At 30.1% G+C, this 26204-nt stretch overlaps 1 protein-coding gene across 3 annotated transcripts in view; it reads left to right on the top strand.

Annotated features, from left to right (window-relative positions):
- The window catches only part of LOC118191684 (mitogen-activated protein kinase kinase kinase 13-like), a 95716-nt gene that overhangs the window by 57276 nt on the left and 12236 nt on the right, over positions 1 to 26204 (top strand). For all 3 annotated transcript variants that reach the window (XM_035362520.2, XM_085819489.1, XM_085819488.1), the window contains exons 4-12: positions 659 to 842; positions 2674 to 2865; positions 6301 to 6459; positions 7013 to 7171; positions 10157 to 10265; positions 15836 to 16062; positions 17212 to 17349; positions 19980 to 20679; positions 23827 to 23900. In XM_035362520.2, the coding sequence (XP_035218411.1) occupies positions 659 to 842; positions 2674 to 2865; positions 6301 to 6459; positions 7013 to 7171; positions 10157 to 10265; positions 15836 to 16062; positions 17212 to 17349; positions 19980 to 20679; positions 23827 to 23900 (1942 nt within the window). The remainder of the gene's footprint in view (positions 1 to 658; positions 843 to 2673; positions 2866 to 6300; positions 6460 to 7012; positions 7172 to 10156; positions 10266 to 15835; positions 16063 to 17211; positions 17350 to 19979; positions 20680 to 23826; positions 23901 to 26204) is intronic.

Genomic DNA, 26204 nt, shown 5'->3' with positions numbered 1-26204 from the left:
AAAATCGATAATCCGGAATTGTCGAAGTCCCGACGAGTCTGGATTAACGACTTTTGACTGTATTTGAAAAATACCATTTGTTAAAAGAAGAAATTCTTCCTAGGAATTTGCGTTTGGAATTTTAGACTATGCCATGTATTTTACCAATCAGTTATAATAATAAAAATTTTGCATTTTTTACTTTCTAATCAGCGTTTTCAGTATGAAGTTATTCTTGAATTTCCTTATGGTGGTTTTAATATTTATTCTTTTCATAAACTTTGTTTTGAGTAGGTACTTTTAATCATATGAAACCTTGGTAATAGTTTTTTAAAACAGTGCCTTGATTTTATTGAAATTTTCATTCCACTGTCTCATAAATTTCATTTTCAATTCTGTACTTTTAAAATTGCTTTGAATCTTCAATTCTGATTTTTTAAACTGTTATGCATTTTAATAAAAGTTTCATGGCATTTTATTTGTTGCTATAAGCATTAAGTACTGATTTAATAACAAAATTAAAAGAATGATTAAGTTTCCTTAAACTTGAAGTAGAACTGAGGGATTTTTAATTACTTCTGGTGCATGTCAGATTATTTTTTATATATGTGCAATTTATTATTTTTTAATGACAGTTGCATTCAAGACGTTATGTTGCTATATCGTTATTTTATTTCAGATGAATGGGAAATACCATTTGAAAATATTCAAGATTTACAGTGGGTAGGCAGTGGTGCCCAAGGTGCTGTTTTCCTTGGAGAACTGGATGGAGAATTAGTGGCAGTGAAAAAAGTTCGTGAAAAAGAGGAAACAGACATTAAGCACTTGAGGCATCTAAGGCATCCTAATATTGTAACTTTCAAGTTAGTGTTAGACATTATGCTTAATAAATGCTTGTAAAATAATAATCAATCAATATAAGTTATGGCTTCTAACAGAACTTGCTATAATTTAATTTTATATTAAATTTTTTCTCATAATATAGCTCCTTTCTGTATTGACTAATTAGTGGTAAAATATAAAACCACAGAGCTATGCTATTTCATCCTGTCTTCAATTCAAAGTAACTTAGTGCCTCATTAAGTTTTATTTCTTAAAAGATCAATATGAGACAGTTTTCTTTGGAAAGCAACATGATTACTGTCTTCTTTCATGTTTACTATGACATTTGTTGTACTGACTTTTTTCTTTAAAGAAATGCCATTCTCAAATCCCTGCATAACAAATAAAACTTATTTATTTGATTTTTAATAATATAACATATTTATAGAAGTCTGAATGGAATATAAATTAAGGTTTTTATTTCTGTTCTAAAATTTGTATTGGACTGTGAGAAGTTGTTATATTATTAGTATGATGTCATATATTAAAGAAAGTAACGGTTACTATGTATAAATCTTTGAATGCCACATGGTAACATGAATATGTGATAACTCGACTTTAGCAGGTAGAGTATTTGAATCTCATTGAATAAAATACCATATATTTTTTTTTTTATATCTAATAGAATTAATGTTTAAAGTGAAGAATTGTTTAAAGATATAATATTTTATATTCTAATTATATTTTAAGTGAAAATTATTAATTCTTAATTATTATATTCTGTTTGATAGCCTTACCTCTGTACTGTCAATTTGCTTCTTGATTTTCAAGATATGCAATTAGCCGTCATATTTTTCTCCATTCCTCTTCCATAGTTTTCCTTAGTCCATTCATTTTTTAAAATCTGCATTTTATCAGATTGTACCAGCCTCATCTGTAAACATTCTATCAGATTTAAATCTGATAGAATGTTTTAAAGGAAGTCTATCAGATTTCACTTAAAATTATTATCTCCAGAATATACTTCATTAGTGCAGAATCTCTGAGGCAATTGGGAATACACTTCATCACCACAGGGATTCTCGGATAATCTAATGTACAGCATTGAAAATTGCTATAAAGCTTGCAGTTCATTCCAAAGTGATTATACACCTTCTTCTTCTTTTACTTACTTATTTATTTTTTATGATTTTAGAAAATGTAATACTAATTTTTCCTTAACTTTCTTTTAACCATATTTTGTATATTCTTATTCAATTTTACATTTTCCAGAAACAGGCAATTTTGCATTTTAAAAGTATGTCAGGCATGATAAATGTCAAATTTGCATGCATTTCATGTTCTTAGCTGGCAGCAAAATCAATTAAGTTGCATGAGTGTTTCTTTAAATTTTTCTACCAATGTCTTTTATCAAATACCCCCTTTTTTTAATTTAAAAATTTTGTTTGGTAGTTTTCCTATTTGTTATAAGTAATATTATTTCTAAATTTATAAATATTAAATCTGTGATTTTCATACTGTGTTTAAGTTATGCAATGAATTTTTTTTGGGAAAGGGAAAATGCACAAATTTTAATTCAAAATTTCCTTACATATTTTCAAACCAGGCAATAATTAACTATGTCAGATGTTAGTTAATTTGCAAATAATTTAGCTGAAATATTTTAGATTTGGTTTTTCTCTCCATAAAGTTCAAATGTTGTACAGTTAGTTTGTACTAAGATTAAAAAAAAAAATAAATAAATAAAAAAAAAATAAAAAAAAAATCTGCTCTAATGTTTGCCTTTTTTAAAGGACAATTATTAATTCAGAACTTCAGATTATAAAGGCTTCTTAAAAATATAGTTTACAACATATATATATTTATTAACAGAGGTGTATGCACTCAATCTCCATGCTATTGCATCGTCATGGAATTTTGCCCATATGGTCAATTATATGAAATGCTGCGAAGTGACAGAGATATACCACCTGCCAAAACTCTGAATTGGTGTCATCAGATTGTATCAGGAATGGAATATTTACATCAAAACAGAATAGTCCATAGGGATCTGAAATCACCAAAGTATGATATATTTTATATTAAATATGTTCTTTTAAATGTATGAAAAGTGTGTGTAAAAGTATATATGTATCTGAAGTTCCTTTTTTATTCTGTAGTAATTATTGTTTTCTTCAAATTGAATTCATATCAGATGTATTTGAAAACAAAATCATTCACAATTCAGTTTATTTCCATGTGTGTTTAATATTTTTGTTTTTATATTGACTTGTGCCATTACTTCAGTAAATAATTTTCTATATATTTAACTACTTTCATTTAAAGTTTAATAATGCTTGTGAACCTATGCAATAAGATTTATAAAAGTTTTGGATACTTTCCAATAATCTATATCCCTAATTTCGACATTTGGTAGACTATTCATGTTTTGAACATATTCTTGAGGATGCATGTGATAATAGCTAACCTAAGGATATGCATACCACACGTGTTTGAATACACATGGATTTTTCACTAAAAAAAGTTTACTGACTGTAAAAATGAAAAATGTAAATGTGTTAGATAGATTTTTTGGGGGAAAAGTGTTTTTTCATGTAAATTTTTTGTTTGTTTGTTGTTTATAAGTAGAATAGTATTTGTGAGCCATAAAATAGCCAAATAAATGTTTTTGGCCAATTCACGAGGTCAACAATGAGTTAATGACTTTTTGCGAGAGTGCAGGTAGTCATAAAATATGAAGGACCCTCCCCCCCTGTATTTTTAAATTCAGATTTGTTGCATGGAATTTTAAATCGAGTAAAACAATGAAGAATATCCATTAATCAGAAATTATGAATTTTTTTTAATTAAAAAATAATAATTACTGTATTTGCATGTGGTTTAGATTTAAAATTTTGATATTAAATTAGCTATTACTTGGAAATTAGAAATTCTATTTGCTTTTCTTTTGTCTTCCAAGTTATAGTATTATGCATTTCATGCACTATATTTGAATAATGGCTGAAAAACTATGCTCATCTGAAGCTCATACACATGTATTAAAAATGAAGAGAATTTTTACATTTGGTTAATCATCTCCAGAAATGATAGACAGATTTTAATGAAATTCTAAAGCAGGTAGATTAAAAAAAAAGATAACAAGAGATATGATTTCATTTATCAATCATAAGGTTCTCAAAAGATGGCATCATACTGGAAATGAGGAAGTGTTTATGAATGTCTGTAACAGTTGGTCCCACTCGACAACAGGTCTTGGTTACAGGAGAGAAAAAGTGAGTTACAGTTTCTGAAGAAGAAGATATTGATTAACCTTCAAAACTGCAGTACTGCTCATAAAATGTCTGCAATTAATGCAATCACTAAATGGTTTGGATTGCAATTTAGTGGCTGATTGAATGAGTGTTATAAGAAAATTCCAATGGTTATATAATTGCTGTCAGAAGAAGATATCCCTTCTGATAATGGTTGTGTAATCAATAAAGTATTAATAGAAACAAAATTACCCTTTGCAATAAAAACATCATTTTCAACATTAGACATGTAGACAATGTCCTCGATAGTATTTTTGCAGTTTTTTGGGATTAAACACTATGAATCATTTTTATAAATGTTGAAAACTATCATTACAATCATAGGGTGTTTGTCTAATAGATGTATTATTGTGTGTGTACACAAAATTTTCTCAAATTTTGTGTACACACACAATTTTGCTTTTTTGTTTTGCTTTTGTATTTTATTGCTATTATATGAAGCATAAAAACACTTTTACATTTGTTTCATTTAATTTTGATTGAAAAATTTATGTTTTTGTTTTATAATTTTGTTTATTAATTTATTTACTGCATAAATTACATTATTATTTATTTTGTTATTATTTTCTTTTCTTTTTATTTCACATTTATCTAGGTTTTTTGAAATTCAGTGCATGGTTTGAAAGGTACTTCTTTTATTATATTTATAATGCTCTTTCAGTGTACAGTTAGATTATATAAATTATTTTTAGATTTATGTTTATGAATGTATAAAATAATTAATGCAATATCAGATAAAAATCTTAAGACAGCTTTAAATGTACAAGAAACTGTAAAGTATCCTTATACAAAAGCAATATTTTACAGTATTTATAAATCTTTAATTGTATGCACTAAGATTATATACAAAGAACATAAAATGCATTACAGACAGAATCAAGACATTAAAATGTTTTCTAATTAACATTAAGTAGCATACTGCTGAAGGGCCTTAAATTAACAATTTTTATAATTATCTTAGTTTCATGTAAGTTAAAAATGATATCTGACATAAATTCAAATTCTGTCACAGAAAATGTGCTACTATACTTGAGCAATCATAGTTTTCAATTATGATAACATAAAAAATTGCTGTGCATGTTGATAAACAGTACTGGATAGGATCCCCAAAGGTTTTCTTTGAGACTCATATTAAGGAAATGCAAAAAATAATTTTGTATAGTTTCACTCTTGTATTACTTGATGAATGAATGGATGCATCATCTCTTTGAAATATGCAGTCTCCTCCTCTTCCACATGCAGAATTTCCCTATATGTAAAAAGTTGTTATATGAACTCCATACAAGTCTGTGAATTCATTCTTTGATAACCGGACTCATATTTAAATGTTTCTTGCTCAAGAAATTAACTCTTTATTTAAATCTTGTGCATTAGATTATTAATTATAGATAAGCCTTACATGACATCTGTATGAATGAAAAAATTCATTCAGCCAATCTAAATTAAACTTTTCTGATGAGAAAATATTTTATAGCAACAACTGAAAAAAGTACCTTAAGATATCTTTAAATATACGTAAAATAATATTCTTTAAAATATACTTATACTTCAATAGAAATCTTTTGTTCAGTTTCTTTGACTTGGCTTATCAGTTGTTACTCGGATGTTTAGAAACTGTTTATTTGCTACATAAAAATTTCTCTCTCTTTCATTTTTTTTCAAACTTTAGTATTCAAGACCCTGCCCTCATTGCAATGTTACATATGCAATGCTATGCTTTATTCTTGCTAAGGCTGCTCTGAAAGCCTTTTTACTTGTGTTTATTGCCTTACAATATTTTAAACTGTAAGCTGAGAATGTTTTACATTTGTTGTAAAATATCCAGTACCTTGAAATTTACAGATTTTATGAAATTTTTTGTCTCCTCTTAAAATGTTTTTAGTTGAAATTTCATTCCATTTTTACTATACATTTAAAAAAAAAAATTCTTTAAATTTTTGTCCATGTATATTTTTAAACATGATTCTTAAAAACTGTTTGGGAGTTTTTTGAATTATGTAAGAGAATCAAGAAAAATTTTAGGATAATATTTATGACTTTTATACAACAGTGGTTCTTTGCTATTAAGTGTACTTTAATATTATTGTTGTCAAACAGCTATGCTTCTTGCTATATTATTTGTTGCATCATATTTTTATGTTAATCTCTTTTACTGTTTATGCTAAATATTTGTATTTTTATCATGCAGTGTGTTAATTAGCATGAATGAGGTACTGAAAATATCTGATTTTGGAACTTGTCGTCAATTAAATGACATCAGCACCAAGATGTCTTTTGCTGGCACTGTGGCATGGATGGCTCCAGAAGTTATACGCCATGATCCTTGTTCAGAAAAAGTAGATATTTGGTTAGTACTTAATTTTTTTTTTCTCATTTTGATTCTCTTGCTTTTTGCTTCTATATAATCTGAGTTTTGATTAACTTGGTTGTGATAATTATAAAGAACAGTGATGGTTTTATAGCGAGTAATCTATATTTTTAAAGAAAAAATACTTTTGATTTGCTTTTTTTTATTTTTCTAGTCAATTTATTTAATATATATGCTGAAATAAATGTAATAAAAAATTTTTATTTTTCAAAATTGTATAGTTAATTTATGCAATATCACAATATAGGTGTTACATAAATTCTTGAATGCGTATTAAAGCAGCTAGAGAATTTTCTAAATTTCTTATAAATTTCCTATATGCATTAATAATTCCACCATTATTGTTAAGGTTTGTTAATAAATAATGCAAAATTATTTACTCTTAATATATCATATAAATAAGTACTTTATCCTTTGCAAGAAAAGTATTCTTTCATTATGTACCTCTACTGGGCTTCTACTTTTCAGTTGTGCATTCTAGTTTTTATAAATATTTTATAAGACAAATGCTGAATAAGTGTTTCTACTCTAGGTCATTTGGGGTTGTATTATGGGAACTTCTGACTCGAGAAGTGCCATATAAAGATGTCGATTCTTCAGCTATCATTTGGGGTGTAGGTAATAACAGTCTTCATTTGCCTGTACCAGATTCATGTCCAGAAGCTTTTCGAATACTTCTGAAACAATGCTGGTAAGTAAAGTTCATTTGGTTTATTTTTTTCTTTTCCCCCCAAAAAAAGTGGTATAATTGAATAATTGTTTGTTTTTGTTAAATTCTATAAAATTAAGTATTAAAATTTAAATGTAAAACTAATTCAAACTCTTTTTAAGCGTATTTTTACTTAATAGTATCAATTAATATATTCTTATATTAGTATCAGTTGTTAAGTATGCATTCATTAAGCTTACTGTTTTTCAGTAAAGTATTTTGGGAAGAAAGAAAGTCATATTAACATTGCAGGTTTACAGAAATGTTAACTTTTGTTGTACAGAAACATTAATAATCTGAATTATCATTGGTTAGTGGTGAATTACAAATATTCTATAAATATACTGCTGTAAAGTTGTATAATATCTAGGAAAAGAATTTTAAGGTGCAAAATTATTGTTGAAAAGGAGAACATTTTTTTAATGTAATATATAAAAATTACTGATAAATCGCCTTTATTCAGCTCTAAAACAATCATGTTAACATCTTTATGTATTCTTGAATAAGTAATTATTATGTACTCTGATGAGTAACATAAATGGCTATATTTAAGAGATCAGTATAACGTTTTCTGGGTTTTAAAAATTTATTGTACTTGATAGTGTTGAGCATTTTTATGTTTAGGATCGTAATTGCTGTCACTGTGAACTTAGGAAATCTTTGTGTTTGGTGAAAATAGCTTCAGCATCAGAAACTGAAAAACATCAAGTTTAGGCACTGCCTTGTACACATTAGCTAAATATGTAGATTTTCAACTCTAGATTACATTTACACCATAAAAACTTCCATAGAGTTTGTAAAAAATTTAAAAGCATTTCACGTAGAAATTTACTCATGTTTTTTTTTTTTTTTTTTTTTTTTTTTTTTTATGTAAAATCATTATTCACCAAATGTTCCATTTGAGGGTGCATTAAGATGTCTAGAAACCAGACTTCGTGAATTTCATTTCTCTTCCATGGAAATTGATGAGCTAATTTTCCTCACTCAACTCTGTTTGAAACAAATGCATTTTGTTTTCCGAAATAAGTATTACAAGCAAACTGAGGATTAGCCATGGGAAGCCACCCTCAGTCCCATCCCAGCTGATATCTACATGCATTATTATGAATCAAAATTACTTGAAAATTTAAACTGCTACATAGACAATGCTTTTACTCTAAAAGAAGATGTAATAAAGATGATTTAAATAAAGTTCTTTCAACAATGAATTCCACTGATCCTTCTATTCAGTTCACTTTTGAACTTGAGGTATGCAATTCTCTTCCGTTTTCCAACATTTTGGTTACACATATCACCTCCAACTTCAGTACTACGATTTACCGTAAATCTTTATTGGTTTGCCTTCCAACACACTTTAAATCATGTCATCCGACTAAACAAAAGTTAGCTTCATTTTATTCCTATGTTTTTCATGCACTTCAAATTTTCTCCTCCAAATTGGCTGTTAATCAAGAACTAAATTATTTAAAAGCAGGAGCTATTGACATGGGCTTTTCATCCAACAATATTAATCAAGCAGTTAAAAAATTCTCATCTCAACACACCAAAAGGCACACTCTTGTTATAGGAGATTGTAAGAATTCTGTTGTCATTCCTTTCTTTGTTAAATTTAATTTTTTAGTTAAATTTCTGTAAAATTGCACGTATTTTTCACAAATTTAACTTTCAGTTGATTATATTTATTTTCCTCTGAATAAAATTCTAAGTTCCATACTCAAGGACCCCATTTCAGATATGAATTCCTGGGTTATTTACAGGATTCCTTGTGACTGTGGTTTAATTTACATTGGCCAAACTAAAAAAGTCTTAAAATTTCCTGTTGAGAAACATGAGGCATATGTTAGAAAACAGGAAACACAGAAGTCCTCTTTTGCCCAGCATTGTTGGTCCAAAAATCACACTTTGAATTTTTTTTGCAGCCAAAATTATTCAAAAAACATCTTCTATCGTTGATGATTTCTAGATGCATTTCACATTTAAAAAAATCTTTCTGTTCTAGTTAATGACCCTAATTCCAATCTATCTTTGCCTTCAGCCATTAAGAAAATTATGTTTTAGTTCTTGTTTCATCAATAGATGGCACCAGTAGCATAACTCTTGTCCAACCATTCTTAGCTTATCTAATCACTTTATCTCATTCATTCTCAGGCAGCTGAGGCTGATAGTTCGGTAAAACCATCAAAACTAGTCCTGTGAAAATTCGCAAATATAAGGCTGGTTTTTATTGTTTGAATTCTAAATTAATACTTGTTTTGCATGTTATTTTATCTTAACTAATTATTTATTGTTTCTCCCTCTCCAGTTAATAATGCAAGAGCAAAACGTATCCATTAGTTCACAGCTTGCTTATATGTAACATTTTGAAAAAAAGAATAAATTTAAAAATAGCTGATGATATTTCTCATTTCTAATAATTACTTCAAAAGTCCTTCTAAAAGTGTGTAAGCACCCTCTGTAGATTTTACTTTTTCTGCTGACATTAGAATCCCAGTACATTTTTTCACTTTCATTTCTGATTTTAATTAAGGAGGATTATTATTTTATGCAATTTTCTTTGGTTTTTTTTGGGGGGAAAGTGAATTTAAATAGTTTTTTCCCGTCTACTTTTTGTTTCCATAATATACTTGTATATCTGTTTCATGATTTGAATTTCTAAAATTTCAAATCTAAATTTTTCTAAAAATTCAAATTTCTAAAAACATTTTATCTACATAATATTAAAGGGGCTAAAACATCAGTTCTTGAGATAAGTCTCTTAGGACTTTAATTCTTTTAATTCTACATAGTCTAATACCATATTTAGTGTTATATATGTGTATAGAGAGTGAAAATATGTACCTTAAACAAAAAATGTTTTAAGTTACGAACATCCTGGTAAAATTTAATAAATGTTAACAACAAATTTGTTAATCAGTATATTTTGGAGTGCAATTTGTTAAGCAGTTACATTATTATTTTTCTTTTTAGGAGCTCTAAACCTAGGAATAGACCTTCTTTCCATCATATATCATTGTATTTAGATACAGCAGCGCAAGAGCTTGTTGATGTGTCAAATGAGAAATTTTTGCAAAATCAGGTATATCTGTGACTGCTTGAGGCTGTTTATTTAAACAACTATATTTATTTATTAAGTAACTGATATGTGAATTCATGGGCAAAACTTTAGGTAAAATACATTCAAAGAAGCATTTTTTTGTATAGCAATGTGGGGTTGTAAATGAAAAGCCATGTGGTGTTGCAGAATGGGTGGAAAACAGGAAATGCTGAGAAAATGGGGGGAAAAAACATTTTATCTACATAATATTAAAGGGGCTAAAACATCCAGACATTAACAGTGATGAAGCCCTGGAAGCGTCAATTTAGTGATTGGAGTACATCGTGGTTGATAAGAGTCAGCATCACAGTTATGCTGTATCTATATTTGTAAAAGGTTTTTAGAGGAGACGATATGTAAGTTTAATGACGTAGTTAAGAAAAAGATTAATTTTGGAGAATCAAAATGGTGAATATGGAAGTTTATTTAGTTTGTGCTATCAAATCATCTGCAAAACAACTTTATTGAATTTGAATGCCATTACACAAGCTTCTAACAATTCTTTGTTGTTGGAGAATTTTGTTTGTTATGGAGCAATTTATGCTGTCTGAGAAAGTAGACATGCATTTTATGCACAGGGCCAGTGTCTGACTAAGGCAGGAATATATGGGGCACTTGCCCTGGGCCCCCACATCAGAGGGGACCTCCAAATCGAATAGAAAGTTTACATATCCTTCCTTAGTGAACCTTTTTTTAGGTTTTCTTTAAAAGCTTTTTAGTCTATTCTCTAAGTGCATAGGACTTGTCTATGGTATTTTTTGTTAATTAATTCAAATTTCTAAAAACATCTTTACATTTTCTAATTATAAATTTAAATAGCGTTTTTGTCAAATTTTGGCTTTTCAGATATGCTATATCCTTTTAATGATGGATATAGATTTGTCAGAAAATCAACAAAAAGGACAGAACGATATTTCATCTGACCATTGGAGAAGGGGGAACTTACATTCTAGTCAATTTTCTTACTATGCATCTACAATGAGGTGAAAAATTTAAATACCTCCATAAAGTTTGGTTCTTCATTACTGAAGTAATGAGGCAGAGGGGAGCCCCTAAAGAAGTTTTTGTCCCTGGGCCCCAATTAGGCTAAGTGAGGCCCTGCACAGGGCTGTGAATTGTAGTGGAAGAGAGACATTAAGGTTGTACCATGAACATTACCCCAATAGGACAAAGCCAGATCACAAAATTTGTCTGCATTTACAATGCCAGCTTTGCGATAGTTGTTTGTTTCATGCTAAGAAATTTGATGCCAGTTTCTTGGGACTTGTACTAATTTCAGAATTGGAACATATTATGAGAGAGGTTGAAAGTAATCCAAGTACTAGCACAACATCGATTGCATGAACAAAAACACTGCATAGAAAATTTTCCACAAGGGAAGACCTTTTTTCATACCATTTATAGAGAGTGTGCAAGCACTGGATGAAGCTGATTATCCTCTGCACATAGATTTCTGTCATTGGTTTTTGCAGCACTCTGAACAATTTGTTACTTGAGTACAATCACTCTGAACATCTTTGCAAAACCACTTTTCACAGATGAGGTCATCTTTATATGAGAAGGAGATAATTTGCATAAATCCATGAGTGGACCACCTCTAACTCACATGCTACACATCCGCATGTTTTTTAAGAGTGGCTTTCTGTTAATGTGTGGATGGATATTGTGAATGATTTTCTTATTGCCCCATTCTTACTACCACATTGACTCAATGGCATGGTGTGTCGAATCTTTCTGGAAGAGGTATTACTGGAATTACTTGATAGTGTTCCAGCTGCTGTTTGAAATGCCATGTGGTTTCAGTACAGTGGGGCTCCAGCCCATTTCTACAATAAAATGTGCTATTACCTCAATGCCACCTTTGGCGCTTGATGGATTGGACGAGGTGGACTAGTCGTTTGGTCAGCACATTCACCAGATTTATCAAATATCATTTTTTTTTTTTACGGAGACATTTCAAGGCACTCACCTATGAAACTCCAATTGATTCTAATGAGGACCTCATTGCAAAACTTTCAGTCACTATTGTAACTGTTCATGAAACACCTGGCATTTTTGAAAGGGTACGCCTATCACTTGCTAGATGCTACTAGGCCTGTATCAATGTTGGTGAAGGAACATTTCAGTACATACTGTAATATTATGTAAATAAAAAGCCCTTCTCCCATTTCCTCAGCATTTCCTGTTTTTCTGCCTAAACTTTTCATTTCTGCTACCCTTAAATTTTGACCCATTAATTCAGGGGTACCCTGCATATATAAATTATTATAAGAAATGTTTTAAAACTTTTTAATTAAAAAGATTATCCCATTCTAGGAAAAATTGTTTAAGGTGTTAATATTGCCTTGTTGGTAGTAAAATGTTAAATTATTAGATAAAATAATAAAGCTGGATTTTTTTTTTTTTTTTCTTGAAAGGCTAATTAAATTTGGAAAGAATATTAATGGAAAAAGCTAATAAAAACTATTAATCACCCTCTACTTAATCTTTCAAATAGGACTTTTCAAAGGGTTAGTATTTAAAACATTAAATTTGGATGATTAATGAGTTCTGAACACACATTTTGTTCTTCCTGCCATTATGTGACTCAAAACACTGCTAAACAATTGTCTAACATTGCTAAATAATATTTCTAATAATCCCCTTATGACAAGAACTACTCTGATGTGTACTTAATGCCCTGTGGGGTAGTTTGCTTCTTTACTCTCACTATGCAATTTCTGATGAACAATGTTGGATTTCACTTTCTTCAACTTGTGAGCCATATAAGAATTGATATAAAAATTCTTCCCTGATGTTTAGTGAGTTAGTGAAAAAAGTTTTAAAAATAGAAGCATTTTTTTAGCTTTATAGTTTGAAACCATTCTAGAAAAGCAGTTTCAACATCTCGATTTTTTATCTTTTTTGCATTTTCTTGAATCATTTGCATTTTATATTATTTCCTTATTAATTATAATTCTTTTTTTAATTAAACTGCACAATGCTGTTTAAATGTAGTTTTTTTCCTGTGGCTGCAATCACCAAGAGCATTAAAATCTTTTAAAAATTCTTCCTTTTCATTGAGGCTTAAATCTTTCCACCTAGCATTTCAGCATGTTACAATTAAGCATGCAACAAATTAAAATATGCTTCTTCCAATATTTTTTTCCAATTTTAAATTTCTAGCCAACAAAAAAATTATCCTTTGTCTCTTTAGTCAATCTGCACCTTCATGATTACAAGCATGACCAATACTTTTCTTGCTTTTTTTTCCTTTAATCTACAATTACCATTTACTTTCCATTCAAAGACTTGATGTACAGTAATGCATGGAAGCATTTCTTGATATTTTCATACAACTCTCTGTGAATATAATGTGTCTATCCCAAAGGGAAAGTAATGTGTCCCAAAGGGAAGATTTTTGAATGGGGAAACCTTAAATATTAGGATACAGAAGGTGCATTTTCACCTTCTATCAGCTGGTATTCGAGAAAGATCCCGCACTCATTTTACAATGTAGGAAGGAGGGAATTTCTCCTTTGGGGAGAATTTCGTAGTCTCAAGGAGGAATGTGGTTATCCTTCTATGATACTTTTTTAAATCAACATTTTCTGTACTTTTTCTTGTTTAATTTAGAAAAAACACTGAAAATAATCATCTAAATTTAAATAAACGTACGTGCATGTGTTGAATTTTGGAAGAGAGGTGGTAGGAAATGTTTGTCTAGCAATAATGAAAGGACAAAAACTTCAGAACGACTGCTATAGAGAATGGGTTTTGTTAACCTCAAGATAAGGAAATTCTGCCCATCTCAAGTCCAGTGTGGGCAAAAAACTCTGAAAACAGTGTTTCAAAAGCACAGAGAATGGGGGTGGTAGGAAATTTTCTGTCAAACCCGTTTTATTGAAGTATTACATACCTGAATGATAAAGGGCATTGACCATAATGTGTTAAATGAATGAATTACGAGAAGCTTTGATGGGTACAAGTAAGATATTCTGACACTAAAGAATCAGTCCTTTGCCAATCTGAGTTTAATAAATGGCAGTTTTTCTATTGATTAGTGTATATTTATTTCAGTTCTTGAAGATTTGAATGTAATAAGAGGCTGAGTTTATTAACCAGTGAGTAATAAGCAGAGGTATTGTATTGTAAAATTATTAATTAAGTAAAAATATCTGGTTTTTATTTAAAGTTTTCCACCAAAAGGCATTCTTAATTAAGTTAGAAAAAAACATGAAAGCAGTATCTTTAGTGTAGGTAGTAATCACCACCCAAATCTATGATTTTCTGCCAATGTTATGGTAGTTTTCAAAGCCTTTGGCCCAGAAACTTGGCTGTGAGTCAAAAATAGTTCAATCTCATTTTGGACGTCCTTTGCAGAATATAAGATAGCACCAGCAAGATGTAGCTGCAGGTGTGAAAAACAGTAGAAGTCCAAAGGAGCAATATCAGGGCTATATGGTAGGTGCAGCAAAAGATCCCATTTGTGTCCATACAGAGTCCAGCTGGTGAATGCAGACACATGGGGTTTTGCGTTATCTTGATGGAACATTATTTTTTTGCACCAGACCTCAGTCTGACATGTTTCCTTGATAGCAGCATCAACACAGGCTAGCATCTCACTGTACACCTTATTGTCAAAGGTTTTACCTTTTTCAAGATATGCTTTGTGGATAATACCATGGCAATCCCACCAGATACAAAGTATGATTTTTTTTGTCAAATTGCACAACTTTGCAATGCAACTGATTTAGACCAACCCCATTTTTTGGCATGTGTTGTTGAAGTAAATCCACTTTTCATCACAAGTGGCGATCTGGTCCAGAATTTTGTCCTTCCTATGATATTTGAATAGATTAGTGTAGGCCCAACATGTCTGTCCTTACCTGTTTGAGTCAGCTCATGTGGCATCCAGCAGTTGAACTTGTGTGCCAAGTTTATGGGGTGTATAGCACAACTAATGAACATGGTACTAACGTCTAACTCCTTAGCAAGCTCTCGGTTGCATACTGATCTTCCACTAGTTCTCACTGGCAGCCCTTACCAACATCAATAGATCAGTCAGAGTGCTGTGCTTCTTGAATGCCGTAGTCCTTGTTTAACTTTTGATACCAACCCTTCATAGTATCATATGATACAACATTAGTGCTTAAAGCTGTACACATGATTTGGTGACATTCTGTAGCTGACGTTTTGGAACAGAACTGGAAATAAATAATGGTTATAATCTGGGAGCATAATAGTTCCATTTCAGACACCTTGTACTTAATTATAACGATATTTTTTTACAAATTTCACAACACGGTGTTCTAAACCAAGTCTGTTTCTTTCAAACGCCAAAACTTGTTTGTCAAAATATGATTAAAAAAGCCAATGTGTACTGTTTGAGCAGATGGTATTTGCAGTGGTGGGAAACTTTTGTTTAAACTCGATATAGGGCAAGCAAAATGTATTACCAAATATCATTTAGAGTATAATTATTTTACTAGTTATTTTGTATTACAGATTGTATATTATAAAGTTGTAACCAGTTGTAATGAATAAACTAATGTATTAAAAATGCTTATTAGGCAAAATGGAGGCAAGAAATAGATGAATATATGCAAAATTTCCAAGACAAGGAAAGTCGTGTTCCTTTGGTTGAGGAAGACTTAGTGAAACAAAGGAGAGAAGAACTACGCCATGCTCAAGATATTCGAGAACATTATGAGAGGAAATTAGAAAGAGCTAATAATCTGTATATGGAGTTGGCTACTTGCTTACTTCAGCTGGAACAGAGAGAACGAGAACTTGTTCAGTAAATATCATTCTATTAGTCTGCATAATTTACTAATCTGTTTCTGATAAAAATAAGTGCTGTTAAAATATAAGTTATACAAACTTATCTATCTGATTTTATTCTAATTCATTTGAATTTCAATATGGCTAATAATAATTTAATAGACTAAATGCTTGTTTATCAATATGCTTTAATTACTGTGCTTAAAAATTTTCTTAACATATTGCTCCTTTTATGGAACTCTTTCTAGTTACTAAGGCTATTCATTATTTAGATGAAGTATTAATTTAGGGTAAAGTTTAAAGAATAAATTCCATTTGATAAAATTATCAAATTATTTATTACTTTTATCAGTTATGTGGAGCAGTATGCTGAATGATCGGATTTTGTTTCCATGCCATGAAAGTGGCTCATTTATGGTTTTTAGAACTTAAAAATGTATCATGTTTAAAAGTAAATCGCTAAGATTAATCATATATACGAAAAATGAATGTAAGAAAAACATGTTCAGGGGATTTCTTTCTGAGAAAATCTTTTTCGCTACTTATTCGTAGAGAATATAAAAATAATTCTCTGTATAATTTCTGAGCTTTTAAATGGAAACGTTTTGCTATATAGTTTTATTTGCTGTAGTATTATAATACTGTAGTTTTTAAATCAATATGTTTGCTAAATTCTAAATATGATGTCAAAATCATCATATTTAATTGTATTATATTGTCTATTTTAAATCCTGATTTTTTTTTAATCTTTAATTTTTTGGTTGATTCATTCTGTCCATTGCATTATCTCTTTTAATCTTCTTTTAATTATCACTTTCAATTGATGGATAATTGAAAGTGATAATTAAAAGAATGATGGATAATCAAGCTTCCACTGTAAATAGCTTTCAACTATATCCATTTTAAACTCGTTAGTTGAGAGTTTCACTCAGTATTGAATATTTGCTTGCTGCTAATTGCAAAAAAAAAAAAAAAAAAAAAAAAGACAAATATACCAAATTTTCTAAAATAGTATAAAAAATAGACTGTGGTTGAATAGAGTTATTTTAATAATTGAAAGATAAAACTACTATTTCAACTTTGACACAGTGTTTGCTTAAACTAAGAAATGTTACAAATGTTTTTATCAAATTCTAAATAATTCCTATTTTTTATTTTTATTTAGGCGAGAAGAAAATTTGCAAGAATGCTCAAAGCAGGGTGATGAAAAAGTCTACAGGAAGCATATTGTAAGACCTTTGTTGCGGGCTCATGAGAGGCTCACAAAAAAACGTGCATTAAAAGCTACTCAATCTCAAAAAAGGTTATTATTTTTTACCTGCATTATACAGCATCTTTGCTATTTAAATTATGTATCTAAAAATTCATTTTTGTAACACTAAAATGGTGATATAGCAGGAATATTTTGTGAAATGTGAGTGCATGTTGGGGATTTCCAGCTGGCACATAAAATTAAATTCATATTTGCATGCCCAGACTATTCTATCACAGACTATTCTATCAGCACAGACAGTTCTATCAGCACAGTTCTGCAGACAACCTGTTTACCTCATCAAGGGAAACTTAATGTCTTCCTTTAACCATTGTTTTCCCTCATTTACATACTGCTTTGCTTTCTTTTCATTGGATCATAACTAGGATTATTTTGTGGATAGGCATTCTAAAAATAACTCCAATAACCTCAGATAAAATCAGAATTGTTTTGAATTTGTATATAATATTCTGCTTTGGAATTATACTAATAGAAATATCTGAAAGGGATGTTTTTTTAATTTTATTTTTGAAAATCTAAGAAAAATATGATGGACAATAGAGACCAATAGAGTGGTTGAGACCACTTCATAGGCAGCTCATCAGCTCTTTGAACTGCAGATGCTTCAGACAAGAGAAGATTCCAAATTAGTAATGTTGCATTGTCAAGTGCTTATACATGCTGGTTCGTCTGACTGAGTTCCTTTCCATGGTTTAACCTCTGCAGTGGCGTAACTAGGGTGGGGCAAGGGTGGACATCTGTCCCTGGGCGCAGCATCCAAGGGGCGCCAAATCGATGCTACGAAATTTTTTAATGAAATGTTTTCCATTCTTGGCACAGAAAAGGGCGCTAATTCTTCAATTGTCCCTGGGCGCTGGAAACCCTAGCTATGCCCCTGAACCTCTGAAGTTCTACATCAGTATATTCAACTTCACAAAAACGTTTCTTTGAATCACAAGAACACTTTCATGAATACAAATTAAAATAATATCTTAAAGTTATATCACTTCTAAAGAATGCAATGTAACATGCAAAAGCAATGTAACATAAATTGATCTAATTTGCATATAAAATCCAGCTACATTTGAAATAGCAAAATAATACTCCTCTCAGTATTTTCCATTATTAGGCAAAATTTACCCGTTAACTATTATGGAAAATATTAGGAGACTAATGTAGACCCTTTCGTCCATTGATAGTATGGAATTGTGAAGACCGTTTAAAAAAATAATGCAGTCTGCCTTTTTTCTTATGAGTTTATTTTATTTCAAGCAGTTTCTTATTGCAGTCTAATGTAATCTCCCAGGAATTCAAAAGATTTGCCATTTTCTAATGCTAGTATTTTTTTCAATCCTCAGATGCTTTAGGTGACAGGAAAGAATTCAGAATTGTATTCATGTTTAGATTGCATAACGAGTTAAACAACGCTTCCCATTCATACTTAATCAGCAGTCTGATCATCTCCTCCAGGTGCAGGTATACATTATCAAGAAAGTGAGTGCATGATAATTCAAAATGAGTTTATCCCATCCCTGAGCAATAGGTTAGATTTGTGCATATTTTTGCATCCATTCATAATAATATGTTTGAGTCACAGTTATTTAATATGGTACAGCATTAGTCATAGTTATTCTTGATGACTATTGGCAGTGATCACCATTTTCTTCCCCTTTTATTGTCTTAGTAAAATTTTTTGAGTTGCAGATAAGATGGACTTTACTGGTTTAAGTATGATTTCCAGGTAAAGTCTGTAATCCCCATTATGCCAATAGTTGCTGATTGAGGCAAGAGAAGATTTCAAATTAGTAATGCTGCATTGTCAAGTGCTTCTGTTTCAATTCAACATTAGGCAAAAGCTTTTCTTTTCTTCAAATCTTTAGTTTAGTTAAAATTGGATGTAATGGTAGTAGTAAAATTTCCATAGCTTGTGGTATTTTCCCGTATATCTTTTAATGATTTATTTTAAAAAAGTCACAATTCCCCCCCTTTTTTAATCTGTTGATACTTTTCTTTTCCCATCTTTTAATAGTTTTATATTTTCATGAATATGAACATCCTAATGGGAGACTGTACTGTAGTCTACTGTCTGATCATCAAAATTTCTATACAAGGCATTATAGATTTCTGTTGAATTCTCTGAGGTTATAGTTTTTATTCTCATCTAACTCCTATTGGTGAAAGTTATGGCATAGCACTGGCTAAGATATGCTTGAAACCACAGAATGCAAAAAAGGTAAATTTAGGCATCATGCATGTAAAATAAAAACAATATATAATATTTCCAAAATTATATTTGTTGATTAAACTAATAGTTTGTAAATTAATAAATGTGTAATATATATTTATTAAACTATCTTTGTAACTTGCTTTGCAATTACTTCTATATCGTGCTAAAATAAAATGTTTACTTTTTACTTTTATGTTATTTGAAATGTATCTTTTTTTTTAAAGAAAGAAATAAAAACTGAGCGAATAGGCCTGTCATTCTAATATATTGTGAAAAGCGGCAATGGGAACAATAAAGATTGAATAATTTTAAATTTAAAAAAATGTGAATATTAATTTTTAAGAATGAATGGGATTTAAATTTTTAAAAATGAGCTTTAAAGTATTTTTATTTATAATTATTAATAAAAATATTTAATACTTATTTATAATATGATTTTTTTCCCTATGTATAGCCCTGATGATGGAGGTTTAAACTCAGAAATCCCACAAGCTAAGAAAGCTCCACCTCAAATATATGTTGCTGATCCTACAGCTGGCCATTTTCCTAGTCAGTCAGCTGTTTACGTAGCTGAAGCTCCTCCCAAGCAGGAATTTGAAGTATTTTGTGATGAGCATTCTCCAAATTCTTATGCACATCAAAAGAATTCCAGTTCTACAAGAAATAATTCCTCTCTACGGCCTGCTGTAGTTTTTAACATGAAGCAAAATATTAAAAATCAAGATGCTGATGTGCCTACAAATTTCCGTTCAAGACCAAGCAATGTTGAGGTCATAAAAAATAGGCTGTCTGGCAATCCTAGGCATAGTAACTGGGACCTGTTTGATTCTGATGAAACTTATCCTTCAGCTAAAATTCCAAACTGGCAGATAGGTTCCCAGTCATATGATATTAAACAAGTTAATAGAGAACAAATATTTACAAGACTACCTGAAGGTGTTTTCTTTCATTCTGAGGATGCTTCCAATGGAAATGGACCTGTAACAAGTCAGAGAGAAACTACCGTTGATGCATATGTACCTTTTACATATTGTGTTGGGGGCTCATTAGAAAGCTTGAAGCAACCCAAAAGGCCACAAAATTTTTCAAGAACAGTTCCTGGAATTCCTATTAGAAATGTTGGTGGAAGTTATAATGATATCTATCGAGTGCAGGTATATTTTTTCCCATTCTCTCTTTCTTTCTTCACGGGTAATGTAATTTTGCATTAAAGAGATTACTTTCATTTCTTTGTAATTGTTTAAAAAGATATATATTTTAACCCTTTGATGCGCGATGGTCACGTCCTGAAACCACCAATTTTCGAATTTTTTTCTCCTCTTCCTTCCGAAATTTTTAAGTGAAAATCAATTGATTACTGATCTTTTACCTCTAAATAACACAAAATGACTGCAGAATCATACATGTTTTAGGTCTTAGTACTTCAAATCGGATGCCTTTTAAAATTTGTTTTCAATGAGACAAAATAACTTCCTTTTATTAATATAAACAACTTTAAATTTCAAAAGTTATTCATCGCACATCATGATTTCTATCATAAACAATAAAAAATAGCAATGATTAAACTGCATATATATAAAAAAAACCTCTATATGTATGGCATTTGCTTTGTGATTTCAGGGCGCGACCACTGCACCACTAGAGCATTGTGTCACAGTGCTCTAGAGGCTCGGTGGTCGCGCCTTGAAACTACTCTCTTCACAATGGCGTTTGCTTGCTTCTCAAATAGGAATGGTTATTTTTACCCGGATATAGATAAGGGGTTTTGAAATCACAGTTATTTTATTACTAAACAATACATGCACCTGCCCAGTAAAAAGGTCTTTCTTTTCCAGAGACTTTTCTCTGACCTCAACACACTTGCTCCCCAAGCTAGTATTGTGATTTTATAAATTATTTCCTGTGGTTTAAATTTAATGTAAATATACTTTGCTGTAATTAAAAATAGAAATTGCATAAAGTTTTATTTAAATTAAAAATATCTTCTGAATATTTTGGGACGAAATAGGAGTAAAATAAGTATGAATGGGAAACGAATGATCCGTATGAAGGCCAAAAAGACCAAGCCCCTCCTCACTAACATAAAAAACCACAAATTTCATGTGCCAGATGAAAAAAAACTAAATAACACTGGACAAATACCAGTGAAATTTAGATCCAATCAGTGTACATTTTGTAGCACAAGGAAGAAACCTCATAGAAGAAGATACATGTGGCGAAACGTGCAATGTGGGCATGCATGTACTAAAAAGACAAAACATGCTTTGAACAGTGTCACAAAAAATATTTGTTCTTTGAAATTTAAAAAAAAAAAAAAAAAAGAGAGAGAGAGAATCTTTTTTTATCCTTATTTTACTGAGTTTTTTAATCCATATAGCCAAACGTCCTTATTATATAGGTACTTTCACTGCTATAGAAAAATTACGTGTTTATTTTTTAATTTTTTCTGACGATTAACTTTGTAAAATAATGTATAAAATATATATATTATATATTATGCAATTCCTACATGCATTTTGTTTTTAAATTCGTAAATTTCATCATTTGTTGGAAACACGCAGGGAGAAAGGTAAGTTTTTTTTCCCCTTCTTACCTCGGTAAGTTTCAAAGTCCTAGACGCGCAGTGGTTTCACAGTGCGACCACCACCCACAGAACAGAACCACCACAGAAAATCTACTCTTGCCCATTGGCAAGAGTAGATTTTTTTAAATTCATATATTATTTGTCTCTAGGATCATAATATTCAATTTCTAGAGTTTTTAGTTAAAAAAATTATAAAAATAATATCGTGCACGTCAAAGGGTTAATTCATATTATTATTTTGTTTGAAAGTGCTAAATTGCTATAAACGATTAATTGCAATAATATCATGCTCAAGTTTTAAATCATAATGCTGTTATTGCATTTACCTCTTCCTTTTATAGAAACTGACAAAATATACAGTTATTAACTGTGTGACCAGTATAGGGGGACTTGGCATCCCAGTACAAGTAAAATGATTATTTGTGATAAACACGCCACTTTTGTGAATTAGAAGCAAAAATTTCCCTAAAATTTGAGTTTGAATTCCTTGATGCAATTAGGAATCGGATGTCCCTCTTTTGTAATGTTAGATTTAAGATGATAACTTAAAACCTTTAATTTCCAAAGATAGGTTTTGAATCTTGGAGAATTTGCAAAACAACGAGTACGTATTTTTTTTCTCATTATTGATAATTAATGGCAATAATATAATATGCTATAGTTTTGTAACAGAAATCCCAGTTTAAGATTTATCAGAAATAATGATGGTACTTTTCCGTTTCGCCGGCGCAAATCTCGCCAAGCAGACTTTATTGGCGACAACATACAGTATACACATAAGAAATATTTAAGAAATTTTTATTTTGAAGGCATAAAAATTTTAATATCGCTTAAAATTTTATAAAAAGCCAATAAATCAAGACAATACATTTATAAAAAGACACTAATTTAAGAATTTACTATGCTTTCATGGTTCAACATCCTAATTCGCCGGTTCATATCATGTGACCCCAAGCGAGCTCATCTCACGCAAACTATTCTACAAAAATCTAATGCTCTCAGTAATTATCTACATTAATTTCAAGTTAAATCTTAATTTGGAACACAAGTTTAAATGCAAGAAATATTTTAATTCGTACAAATAGCTTACTCAGAAAATTTGGAAAACTGCAGTGCTTTACTTCGCTAATGCATTCTCATTAGAATTGATGAATTTAACCCTTGACTTTACCTTTTCTATATTTTCGGCTTCGGGTAAGCGCTGTGATTGCATCCTAATTGACTTAATTACCGAAAATGGCCTTAGACATAAAACTGAACTATCTGATAAAAATTCTATGTAATTATATGTCAGTATTGAAAGAAACAATCAATCTGATAAGAAAAAGCTGCGACTTGTTTTGAAAATAAGGCGTAAAAGGTTACCAGCGATAATATTCCGTTTGGCATCGGTTGTACCATTATTGGCGACTTTATCGCTTGCGCCGGCAAAACGTAAAAGTACCATAATGATTTTGAGAATTAATGATTTAGAGTTTTGATAATGGATAGTCAGTCTATACTGATTTCTTTCTGTAATGGTTAAACAGATCTTCATATTGTTTTTCTTGATCCTCAGCCAGTCATCTAGGTAATGCTTACTTTTAAATGTATGTCTTTGATGAGGTAAAAAGTTATACTGATGGGATTTCATTTAATAAAAGCTCTTTAGTATATTTCTGATTCTAAATTATTTTATAATATTATAAAGCTAAATATGATTATTACAATTTTATAGGAATTAGAAAGGGGCTTTTCTGATACAAACCCATCTGTTCATGATGATGATGGAAATATTTTGAAAAAGAGATGGTAATTCGTTTTCAAATTTGTATTTTGTCGCAAAATAATAAAGTGTTATAAAAAACATAGTGCAATAAACATCCACTTTTATTTTCAAATATTGTTTTAAACTTTCACAATTAAAGTATTGTTCACAGATACCTCACACATATTCCTTTCTATTATTTTTATGCTACTTATTAGTTCTAAATTATTATAATTTGTGAAAATATTATGCATCATAATTCAGTATCTGGGAGCTTAAGGAGTTGCATTGATATGCCTTATTAGTCAGGGATACTTATAATATTTCCTTTGAATATTTCTTGCATTAAAATATTTTAATTTTCCAGTTATTCTTTATAGTTAAAAATCAATAGTTTTCATAAATAAAATCACAAATAAGTAATCCTGTATATTTATCATTGTTTATGACTTCTGATTTTATTTCTGATATGTATGTAAATAATTCATAAAACATATTGCAATCCATGCTGTCTGCTAAAATTAAGCAGCTCCATACTTTAATTAATGTAGCATTTGCCTTAATTCTTCAAGATGGGTACTTTCATTGAGGATATAATAGATTTATTACTATTGTCATACAGGATAATTCTAAAATTTATGACAAAAATGTAAAAGCTGATAGAAAGTACCAAAGCAAGCAGATTTTTTAATGGAATGTTTAGAAATACCACACTGAGGTGATAGAGGGCATTGTTGAGATTGATAGGTGAAAACATCCATTGGTTTAAAACTCTTAATTCTTATTTATTTTGAGATAGAAACAGAGCAACTGCTCAAAGATGTATAGAAAACAGTTTTCAAATAATTTTGCATTACATTCGACTGCTGCCAAATCACTAAACATTTGAGCCTTCTAACAAAGAGCTGGCAGATAATGGATTTGTTGATGTTTAGAAGTGTGATGTGGTCAGAGAAAACTATTATATATAGAGTTGTTGTAGTGGGTGAAGCTGTAATATGTATATTTAAACAGAATCCAGCTACAAGCATGAGATCTATATTTGGCATGAGCTGGAGGATTTTAAATGAAGAAAAAAATGCATTCATATCATTTGCAGAGAGTGGAAGTATTGAAACCAAAAAGTTATTCTCTATGTATTAACTAACTTATTGTTCTAACTTTGGACCTACAACAGGCTGCAATAAATTTTTCTTTTCTTAAGATTTATTCACTGAAGAGGCCACTTTTGCACTTTTTGGTTTGTTTAATATGCACAATTTTTATGTTTGGAGAGATGATTGTCCACATGGCACAAATCATATGCATACCGGAAATGATCGATTCTCCATCAATGTTTGTGTTGTCATGGTACACAACTACTTAGTAGGACTAAACATTCTACCTAATCACTTAAATGGCTACATGTATTGGCATCTTTTTTCTCTCTACAGGAATCTTTCTAATGTTCCTCCAGCTGTTCTCACAGGAATATGGTTCTAGTATAATTGAGTGCTAGCTCACTTCATCAATTACTTCAGAAGTTACCTTTCAGAATTGACATGCATGGATTTCCTCTTCTGGAAGCACATTAAGAGTATGATTTATTAAAATAGCATTACATCCAATAAAGATCTAGTGCTCAGTCACTGCAGGAAATATGAATACATTATATATGAGATCTATACTAATGTATAACAATACATGTGCTGCTGCCATAAATCTTATATTATTATTGGTGGTTTTACTTTTAAACACTTATTGTAAAATAGTTTAATCATTCAAATATTTGTTTATTATGTCTTTCATATTTACCCATTGCTCATCCCATCCTTACATGCCAGTACTTACATATGCCATTTCCAAACATGCATTAAAAAACTGCTTATTTTTACCTTTAACCTGTACATTTTTGACAGGTATGTTAAAATCATCCTGCGTAAATAAAGTAAATAAAAGTATTTTTATTTTTTCATTATTTTTTATTATATTTTTAATAAAAAGCATCTTTTTCTTAAAACTGTCCGAAACGGCCCCTTGTGCTTTGAACCTGTTGTTTGTATAGTGCATTCTCAGTTTTTTTCTGCATTCAGATAACTGTTTTAATTTCTGTATTATTGTGAAAGTTCTTTATTAAAATAATTTTTAATGAAATGTTTGATATTAATTTCTAGACATCACCTGAATTTACTGCATTGTTTAAATATGCAATATTTGGTTTAAGAAGCTCCTTAAATAAAAAAAAAAGTTATGTTAAATGTTGACTCATATTTAAGATCTCATTTTGGTTGGTGTTTGTAGTATTTATATTGAAAGAATGTAAGAATTAAAAAAATGCTCTTTTTAATTTGCTTCTAATACCTTTTCCA

The sequence above is a fragment of the Stegodyphus dumicola genome, chromosome 6 (assembly GCF_044657685.1).
Source record: "Stegodyphus dumicola isolate Sdum_Otavi_A_Nest chromosome 6, ASM4465768v1".
Classification (NCBI taxonomy): domain Eukaryota; kingdom Metazoa; phylum Arthropoda; class Arachnida; order Araneae; family Eresidae; genus Stegodyphus; species Stegodyphus dumicola.
This window is presented reverse-complemented; position numbering and strand designations above follow the sequence as displayed.